This window comes from Daktulosphaira vitifoliae, unplaced genomic scaffold (genome assembly GCF_025091365.1).
Source record: "Daktulosphaira vitifoliae isolate Bord-2020 unplaced genomic scaffold, ASM2509136v1 Scaffold_1, whole genome shotgun sequence".
Taxonomy (NCBI): domain Eukaryota; kingdom Metazoa; phylum Arthropoda; class Insecta; order Hemiptera; family Phylloxeridae; genus Daktulosphaira; species Daktulosphaira vitifoliae.
In genome coordinates, this window is record NW_026099572.1 from 58,246,233 (window position 1) to 58,257,403 (window position 11,171).

Consider the following 11,171-nt stretch of genomic DNA (forward strand, 5'->3'; position numbering starts at 1 on the left):
CTACACAATACGTAGAGTTAAATGAGTAGACAAAACAATACAACGATTTTTGTGATATTTTCCTCCCAATTTAAATCTGCCAAGGTCATAAAATAGGTAAAATAATTTTGGTAGAACATGAAACTAAAGTTGCACAAGGAAATATGACAAACGAATGTATAGACCATTGTGTTAGAGTCCATTGATGTTGCCGATCGCACTATTAAAATAGTTTATAAAGCGATTTAACCATATAACCTAAAGAAAATATCATTATTCATTTGGTTTACCGTCAGTCATTACTGTAAAAGACAACAATAGGAGTAAATATTCAAACGAAATAATTAACAAACGACCAAAAAACAATATACCAGTAACTATTTCCAATAGTTTTCTTTGGATCACTACCAGTTCGAAACAAGCGCGATGTCAGATACGGCTTATGTCCTTCGCCAAAAGTCAAATATTTTAACATAACAATAGTTGTAATTTTTTAAACTGTTGGAAGATTACGTCATGTCATGCGACTTATAGCAGAGTGGTTAAATTTTGGATATCTAATGTATAAACATAAGGATCAGTCGACTTTTTTACTTGTGCTCCGTTCACAACGAGAATAAAATATACAACGCGTCAGAATTCAATGGTAACAGAGTACGTTTCAACAGTAATAAGTAAAATACTCTAATCGTCTCGCTTCAGTAATTATGGTACCGTCGGCATAATTGGCACTTAATTGAATATTAAAACGAAGGTTTAATAGATAGTAAGCACATCTTGGCATAGCCAATTATTCCATGTTTGCCGAGAGTGTGCATACAGAATTTTTAACGTCTTATACTGCTGTCAAGGCGACTAGTATTGTTTTAGTTGAAAAACTTATCAGATCTTAGGCGTATATAAAATGCATCAACATAAATGTTGAAATAGCCAAATTCATTGAACCCTATAAGTTTCCTGCGCGGAACATAAACGCAACTAAGATGAATCATAATGAAACGTGTAGCAGGTCCAACTCAGAGGAAATTCCGCATTCCCAACGCAGTAGTCAGTGATTAGAGTTTAAACAGTGCGCTGCAGACATGTGAAACGGATCATGAACATACTATTATAATTAATTTAGTGTTAATAAAAAGTTGTTCTAATGCGTTAGCCCTTTAAGAATTACTATATTTTGAGTTTAAGTACGATTATACTATTTAAGAAGTGTATAAATGTTATTATTTTATTATATCATTTCGAAAAATTATCTATGCAAATAATTATGTTCATTATTTTGATTTACGTTTCAGCAATGGATTAAAAGCTTTAATTATGTAGATTACGACAAATTACTATATATAGTTGAGTGAACCATTAACGTTCAGTTATGTAAATTCTACACATGAAATTTATTGATTATACCGCTAAAAATTATAAGTACATTGTAATTTTGCTTATAGTAAATAAATAATATTAGAGAAATACTTAAGATAAATCAACATTTCGAGAAAAAAATTAAATTTTAAAATAATCTGTACAGCATCGAACTTTATGGTGTTTCTTTTATATAATTAATAATAAATAACCATAGAGCTACGACTACATAGTACATATTAAATTCTTAAATAACTGGTTACATTTTTTTTTATAATTCGTCTAGTCATTAGTAAAATAAAGTTAGAACCATTTTAGTTTTTAATTACTATCTAAACTTAATATTGTTGTATATTGAATTTCATATATTTCATTTACTGCTGGCCTCGAAAAACATACTGGTGACAGTTTAATGCACAAATGTTAGCCACATCGTTTACCTTTCCTCTTTTATACAAATATTAGCTTTTTATAGTATTTTGAAATGGATAGAAGCTCTAATATCAAAATTCAGAGTTTTGTAGACAAATATGTAAATATAATGTTTAAAAAAGTTATTATAAAGTATATGATTGTATAAATTCCAATATTAAATTCGTAATTGGTTAAAATACTAAAATGGTATCAATACCATAAGTAGTTACAAGTCATTCAGTGAAAAATTGAAGACTAGGTTTAAAACATTATAGTACAATTATGCTGAATGATAAGTCATTCGAAAATGCCTGTAAATAAGATAAAAATTGCTAGTAACAAGATTACATTGCAAGTATTCGAAAAAAATAAATATATAATCCATTCTTCCTTTCATTTGTCACAGTGGAGACATGAATTGAAAAGACCAAAATTAACAATTAAAAAGAAAAAGTTATGTCATATACTACAGATCACATTTTTAGTTTCCATCGTTGACTTTAATTAATGGTCCGGCTCATTGCAGTTAACACTTTAAAAAAATGAATGCTAGACAAAGATACGACACGACAACAGATGATCCATACTGCACCGTAAGCACAACATGTGTGAGTTTTTTAGACGGATCGCTTTTGCTGGCGATTCATGAAGTCGTAAGACAAAAATAGATGATTTTATTTCTCGCCTGTTGAAAGTTTAATTTCTATTTGGTCGATACAGAGTAGGATGCAGGTACCTGTCACATAGTGTGGCTTAGTGCCCAAGAGCGTAAAATTACCATACATTTATGGTACTCTAGTAACTTATAGAGAGTATACGTGTCATTACATTTAAATTAAAAAGATAATATGCAAGGCAAATGTGTGTAAATGAATGTAATTTTTTTTTTTGTGTAAATATTTTTAGAAAATATAAATTTTTAATGAAACGCAATTACTTACAAAGAATTATATTCTTAATAAATTTTCTTCAAAAATATTATGCTGGTCTCACAATTAAAATTCTTTGTGATTGTGAAAACAAACTCAATTTAAATTAACTTTTATATCGTCTAAAGATAATTTATTCATATATTGTTGTAATTTTTTAAGTATTATTGCTAATCAAACATAAAGCATGTATGCTTTCTATATCATTAACCTGTTGTTTTTAATTTATAATAATATCAAACTCAAGTCCACGTATTGAGTTATCATAAAATAATTAAACTAATATGGATATATGTTTAACGGGTTAGACACTTAGTGCTGTAGCATTTAGTACATTAAGAATAGTATCGATTGGCAACAACTGGCACGTTGTTATCTTCTCATATACTCGGTGTGTCACAAGCCGGATATTCTTCTTGATTTAAATCAATTTCACTGAGGCCACACCAATTTTCCATCGTAGTATCCGATTTACTTAAAAACATTGACAGGTTAACAAGCGTGAGAAATTTCATTAACAATCGCCTCTAACCGTTCGTTTCCGGTGAATGCCAGCGGGTCGTTAAATGATTTGTACACAAAATTCAAACTATTTTCAAAGGCGAAATGTATTAACATATAAGTCATTATAATTATAATTAAAATCAGTATAGATAAATAAATAAAACATTTTTCTTTCATTCAACACCCGACATTACTGTTCAACAGACCTAATCACACAATTAATGATCATGACCGAAACTATTAACAAAATTCTTTTCCAAAACTTATGTTTTAACAGGTTAAATTTTATTTTATTAAAGCATATGTTTTATGCATAATATACTGGCTTAATAAATTATACAAATGAACTTGAAAATAAATTATGATACAAGTTAGTCAAAAAATACAGTTTGTCTTTCCGATAAGTTTTTGGCTGTAGACGCAATGTCATCGACTTGACTATAAATAAAATAACACTGTAGGTTACTTCAAAATAGAATAATTTCTAGTGATTAAATTAAAACGGAACAATTATTTTTATTTAAAATAATACATCAACAGTAAAATTTATACTATCCTTCCAGCACATTAGAACAATTTGGTTCTCAACAGTAAACGCATCACACTATTACTTACTACATCAAAAATTGAACTTTTTAAAAAACAATTGTACCAAACTCTGAAATATATTCACACATAAACAACCGTAATACTATAATTTAACAAAAAAAAAACGTTCGATGCACACTATACAATAAATAATGCTTTGATATTAAACTTCAGACTTGTTAAAATACTGAATGATAAAATGATTTATGACGATTTTTCAATGGGCTATAAATAATAGAACCACGTCTAGTTTTAACCGAGTAGTTTCCATGTTGAAGATCAGAATATTAATCACAGTCTTTGATAATGAATGTTATGGTGAAAGCACATGTTTAATTACGATAGAAATACTGTTATTCTTTGCCTAAGGATACACATTTCACCGACGAATACTGTTACATAAACTATGACCGATGTAATGCGGTATTGGCTGAGATCGTGCACCTGACTTTGTTCAAGGTCAAGAACACGACAAACGTCTTGCCGAACACCCATGATCATATGACGATATGAGTATATATTAATATGTAAATGAGCTAGCACCGGATTAGGAAACACCACGTGATCCGTACCATGCTTTCGATCAATAGTAAAAACACAACTGTTTAGCAGTTCAGTGGGCCAACGAACTATTAAACGTATTTTGTAAACATTAAGAAGAAAGGACGGTTTGATACCCTAGTAGGTAAAAATATAAATTACAATTAAACGCATAATTCTCTAAACCTTTCTACAGAAATAATTTACCTAAATTTCTTGCTTTCTTCGAGGTACTTTTTTTACTGTACTTGGGATTTTTACAAATTATTTGATGATAATTTATCATTTTTTCCTATTTAAATAGGAACTTAGAGTATTGAAAATACTCTATGTACTCTAAATAATTTCAAAATGAAAATGATTTTTTTATAACTAAAATTAAAAACAAATAGTATAGGATTAGGGATATGCAAAACAAATCATAAAGTTTTAGTATTAAAATTGTAAACAAAACATTCAATATCAATTAATATCAATAGTAATTTTAAAATATAGCTACACTGATCAAATAAGCTTGATATGAGCAAATTAAACATACTTAAGTTAATAATTACTTTAAGCCTGATATTAGCTTTAGAAGGGAAGATATACACATATATGTTTTATAAATGACATTTTAGGTAAATACTGCTTTACATAATTCAATAGATTGAAAATTAAACTATTTGCTTTGTCTGAAAAGCACTTAAAAATACTTAGAGACATATAAGATAAAAAAATTATCCAATTATTATTTAATTTATGTTATTTTTCTCAAAAAATTTTTAAATAAATTACAACTTACCGGCTATGCGGAGTACAGCTCTGTCAGCCGGATCCAATTGGAGAATACTAAGTGGTTTATCCTTAGCCCAATCTTTTAAGCTTTGGTCAGTTTCAAAATCCATGCTAGTTGATGCAGATTCTAAATATTCCTTTTGAGTTACATCAACTCATTGGTCACCATACGCAGCGACCGGACCGCAGTCCCAGGTCACCGCATGACTAAAGTTATATTTTCAGGTTAACATCACACTTTCACAGTTATACAAAATATATAACTAAACTAAATCAAATTTAAGCACATTCATAATAAAAATTGCATTTAATATTTCTTCAAAATTAGAAATCACTACATAAACATAGAAAAATCGTATAACTTAATAACAACTAATGGTATTTTGAAGAAAACAAACACAACATGGACGGCGACTCATAGAAAAGCGACTGGTACGGATTTATTTTTTTGTTTTGAAATTGGCAAAATGAGACCGGCAGCAGTAGTGACGACGGCGCTTATCCTACTAAACACAGAGTATGTTTCGTCACTGTTACTACTGATAATGAACTACAGTCAATCTCAAACACTGCAATGAATACAGCGAAGACGGCATCCGTAACTACAATGGACCAATTAACGGGGTAAGGAGAGGTAAATGACCGGTAAAAAAAAAAAACAATACGAGAAAAAATGCATCACATATTATCTTAAGGCGAATAGTATCACGTCTGTTTTGCAGATTTGTTCTGAGTATTCAGTGTGGCCACTCTTCAGATAAGAATCATATGAGGCTACTTTTACTCCATCTGTCGATCAGTATTTCACTTACAAAAATATTGTATTTTACATCAAATAAAAAAAAATAAAACTGAGCACGTAAAAAATTCTGAATTAATTTTGAATAAAGAAGCATATTAATAATTATACGGATAGTAAAACATTAATGTTGTCATTTATCCAAGCTTATTGTATAAATACACATAGAGAGCGCTACAAATACCAACTGTATTGTCGTTAAGGAACCATTTCTTATCAGATAACAGGAGTAAAAAATCATTAAAAATAAAAATAATTAGTTATGTTGTTTTCAGGCTGATATCAGTGTGAATATTTTATATTTTTAGATAGTTCTATTCTATATAAGAAGCAAATTACTTTTTGTCATTTTGGTGCTTATCAAGTAAAAGTAGTGTTCATTTATTCATCTACGTTTCATATCTTTTGTTTCTTACTTACAATTTATTGTATAAAATAACATTTAAAAAAACACTCATTATTATACTTTTTCTGATAACATTTTTTGAAAGAATATCTCTAAAATATTGTATGTGAACCTTTACTTGAGGCGCTGATAAATTTTCAAAATATTAAAGAATACGCACGTAGTTTAACCAACTTCTACCATATACTGCATACTTCAGGTATACCATTGGCTTTAAGCCAATATTATGTCCTACATTTCTTTTCTATTTGTAAAAAAATATGTTGATTTTATTACAAATGAAATTTGTTTTCACTAATGTGTACTCAACAAATTTTTAACACAATTCATAAATATTATAATAGGAATAACAAGAGACAATGGTGTATATTGCTTGAAAAAAAACAGTTACCTAAATCATGGATAGACAAGTAAGTTTTTAGCAAAATATATTAAATTTTAGTAAAAAATAACAAATATTTAATAAACTACAATATTTTGTAGAATAACTCTAATTGAAATTTAAATGAATCAACTTCTAATGAAAGTTATTCCTGTTATGGTTGGAAATAAGATTAAAAATAATGACTAATTTATACGATTGAAAATTATTTCTCTATAAATTTTTCTGACTTATATAACTATTATCTTATATGTTTATAACCTAAACGTTATTTAAGTCTACACATTAAATTTTAACTCTAAGCATATTAGTTATGTTTAATACCCTAATGTAATAGATTTTAAGACTTTAATGAATATAATTATGAGATTCATCTCTTATATCTTATAGGTGTGTCAATTTTATTTTTTTTTAATGGTAATATATGTATTAAACGAAGTTATAAAATATCAATAATTGATCAATAACAACTTTTTGACAAATACTTAAGTTATTAGCATTTTAAAATATAGACTAGAAATGAAGCACAGTTATACTTATAATTTGTATCTATATTTAATAATTTCTTGGTTACACACATCCTTCCGCCTGTTTATGAAAATGTAAATACCTTACAAAACACTGATCAAAAAGTTGTCATTGATTGAACATTTTATTAATTACATCATTTTCTATTTAATAAGCCAGTTTAATATGTATGTTTCCATTAAAAAACATAATGTTGACACCCTTAAAATAAATTAAAACCTAATAATCATATTATAACAGATAAAACAATATATGTATATTTATGTAACAAAATCTATAAAAAAAAATTTTAAACTTATTATTTTAAAATATCCTAAAAGAATTACCTTTATTCTGTTAAACGATCTACTTTAAAGTTCTAAATAAGGATACATAGGAAAACCTTCTTTAAATTTTTCGCTTTAACTATGTTGTTTTATAACATACATAGCAATCATATTTTTAGAACATATTTCTTTAATCGTCCAAAAGTTTTATTTCATTAAGAATTAATTTTTGGATAATCTAATTAATTAATATTTGCTACAAATAAACATAAAAAGACATCTAATATTTTTCTTTAATTTTTAAATATATGTACTCTTATTAAACTTTTTGTTTTCAGAATGATCTTATTTTATTGTTTCTTTATTGATAACTATCAAAATTGGGTATATATTAATATTTTTATTATTACATATAACTGGATACATTTATTATCTAGTAAGAAAACATTTATTAAGAGACAAAATTTGAAAAACTAAAGTTATTTTATTAGATATAACTAGAATACAATATTCATCTAAATATCCTTTTATATTTTTTATAGTCAATGAAATGATGATTAGGCATAAAAAAATTGTTTTCTTATTATCCAAGTATGATGTTATACTATTATAGTTAATTCTATACAATCAATCAATTTAACATAATTATTCTATTCATATAGTTATAAAGATTAAAATATCTAAGTCGACCATACTGCACACAAATTGTAGCTTGTATATTATGCTTCATGAAATAATAATTCATAAATTGGAATGTATTTTTATACATGTATTAATTGAAAAAAAACATTCAATAGGTATTTCTGTCAAATTAATTTTTGAAATTATTATTACAATTTTTAATAATTATAATTATAATTTCGATAAATTTGGTTACAAAATAAAAATGATATATTAAATTTATGCCACTTTGAAATTTAACCAACATAGTTTGTTGAATTTTTTAATAGTATTTAAAGGTATATATGAAATAAAATAACTTTAATTCCTTCATAGCTGTGTGTACAGGGATATCAATGATTTCTTTTGCTGTCCTTGACTGGTCTAATTTTATTTGAAATTAGTACTTCATAAAATAAACTCTAATTTATTTAAGATTTAAAGGAGAACTATTATGATTAATTATATAAAATTTCCAATATGAGTTAAAAAGAATTTTGAAGTCCAATTAAGTATCATAATATATAGACTATATAGCAAAATTCTAGACCGGTACAAATTCTTGTTGCCCCAAATTTCTGCAGACGCCTATGAATTGTATATCTTGGTTTCAAAGCTTTTAAGAATTTTCTTTCTATGGAATGATATCAAAACGTGCTATTGAAGAAATAAATGGATTTGTAACATGTATCATCTAGAAAAGATAGTAGCATAAACTGAAACGGTCATAAAGAACTTGACTTTTAAGTATTCAATAAATTTCATAGGCTTCGTTATTTGTACTACAAGTCTTGTTTGAATAACTAAAAGAATTTAACTGAACGTCGTTGAGCTCTTGAGCCATTAGGTGCTATACTATAAATCGTTAGTAACAAGTTGAATATTAATACACAATGAATACTACGGCCATTATTTCGTCATTACACGCGGACAAATAATAAAAATATTGACTTAGGTTAAATTCCGTTCGCTAATCAGTTACTGCATTTTATACGTCAAATTAACGGCTAATAGATGGCACCACGAAAACCTTGTCACGAAAAAATAATATTATTGCGTTATTGCTCGTTTGATGCGGAGACTGGAAGGAGTCCAAGTTACCGCTGCCGCATATGAGGTCTCTTCGGACATTAATTTTAATCTAACTCCAGCCACAGTAGTATTTACCGGTCGACAGAGTTGATCACAGTGCGCGGTCTTATCTCATTTCGTTTCTCGATTTTTTATATTGTTCACTTTTTTTGTCTACTCGAATGCTGTTGGTGTGTAAAACAGTGTCCGGATTTACGTACGGTTGCGGTAAAAAATTTATTTTTTTCTATAAAATGGTTCATCTCGTTGTCATTCGTTGACATTTTTATTTTTTTGCAGTCAGGGTAAATAAAAATGTGAATACGTTAAATAATAATAGTAAAAATAAACAGCATAAATTTTTCCCTGCTGTTAAAATAAATTTTCAATTAAATGTCGCCCACAATTCGTTATGGTTTTGGTGAAGGAGATATCGCAAAACTCAGTTAACTATGAACTTGATAACAGTATAGCTCATATCATTTCTTGTTTTTTAGTAATTTTTTTTTTTTTATAACCCCTTAGTGAGTTAAATGTTTACATGTTTAAAAACCTATAATTTATCAATTGTTATTTTATATTATTTGAATGAATTACAATGAAAAATTTTGATAAATTTTCTAAGCTAAAAAAATTTTCAACGGCTTATTATTTTTTNATAACCCCTTAGTGAGTTAAATGTTTACATGTTTAAAAACCTATAATTTATCAATTGTTAATTTATATTATTTGAATGAATTACAATGAAAAATTTTGATAAATTTTCTAAGCTAAAAAAATTTTCAACGGCTTATTATTTTTTTATTTCACGAGGACTGTTTAACACATGTGAAAGCTAAATACTCGTCTAAGTATGATTCATCATCTATTTTATACGTATTTATAATTTTTTGTAACATGAATTTTGGCCCTTAACTCTTAATTACATTGCTGTGTGATACCACCGACCGAAAATAAATTCCTAAATGTTTTTAATTATAGGGTCAATTTGAGCCTTGTCCTATCAGATAATATTAATTAATAATTCATACATATATATAAAACATTCTATACCAACCAATAATCTAATTGAAAGTAGCTATTCAAGAATTGCATTCCAGTCGATTTATCGTCTAGTTTATTTATACAGTTATCCAATGTTTCTATTATGTTTTCGATTTTTTTCTTTCATTACAATATTTCTAATTTACAATGTTTTTGATAAATTTTAATAAATAAAAGAAAAATAATAAGTAAAAACGTCATGGAATCGCATAGTTTTGGTTTATCGATTCAGGTAAGTCGATATCATAACGAATTGTGTGTAACATGAAAGCCGATATAATATATTTTCTTCTATTTGAAAAACGTATCAGATGTAAAAAAAAAAACAAATAAAATTATAATGGTAATAAATCATGAGGATACTAACTAATGTGTCCTATGGGGTCGCCCACGCGTCTCTCCTGTCGTGTCCGTCACATTTAAAAAAATCGCAATTTCTCGCATGAATATCAAACGATGAATATTTAATTTGANCAAATAAAATTATAATGGTAATAAATCATGAGGATACTAACTAATGTGTCCTATGGGGTCGCCTACGCGTCTCTCCTGTCGTGTCCGTCACATTTAAAAAAATCGCAATTTCTCGCATGAATATCAAACGATGAATATTTAATTTGATCATAATAAAACTGTCCTCGCCCAAGGCCTGTTTTTATCGGCATTCTATGATTACTCATACTGGTACAGTGAAACACTTAGATGGTAAATAGGTTTTTAATTTGTTCGTAATGTAACCTAAAAGTCAAAGGGTTTTGACACCGTGTAATGTATTTGATTTCTTTATGAAGCGGTCGACGATTCATGGACAGTCAATTGACTTGTTCGAGATAACAATAACAATAACTCTTTTAATTATTTGTTATCATAGTCACGAAAATAGATATTGTTTTCAATTTTTTTTTTTTTTTTTTTTTTTTTTTTAATA

General features: G+C 27.4%; 2 protein-coding genes across 8 annotated transcripts in view; one reads left to right on the forward strand and one right to left on the reverse strand.

Moving 5' to 3' along the window:
* LOC126907910 (microtubule-actin cross-linking factor 1) overlaps nucleotides 1-5,762 on the reverse strand; it is a 69,285-nt gene extending 63,523 nt beyond the window's left edge. For 3 of the 5 annotated variants that reach the window (XM_050689655.1, XM_050689609.1, XM_050689591.1), the window contains exon 1: nucleotides 5,095-5,762. In XM_050689655.1, the coding sequence (XP_050545612.1) occupies nucleotides 5,095-5,197 (103 nt within the window). In that variant the 5' untranslated portion in view covers nucleotides 5,198-5,762. The remainder of the gene's footprint in view (nucleotides 1-5,094) is intronic. The other 2 variants (XM_050689733.1, XM_050689744.1) reach the window with 2 other exon arrangements.
* A 427-nt stretch (nucleotides 5,763-6,189) lies between these two features.
* The window catches only part of LOC126908034 (focal adhesion kinase 1), a 16,586-nt gene continuing 11,604 nt past the window's right edge, over nucleotides 6,190-11,171 (forward strand). The window contains exons 1-2 of one of the 3 annotated variants that reach the window (XM_050689896.1): nucleotides 6,190-6,491; nucleotides 6,637-6,702. The gene's annotated coding sequence lies outside the window, so the exon portion shown is untranslated. Of the gene's footprint in view, nucleotides 6,492-6,636; nucleotides 6,703-9,386; nucleotides 9,505-11,171 lie in introns of those variants that run through there. The other 2 variants (XM_050689861.1, XM_050689870.1) reach the window with 2 other exon arrangements.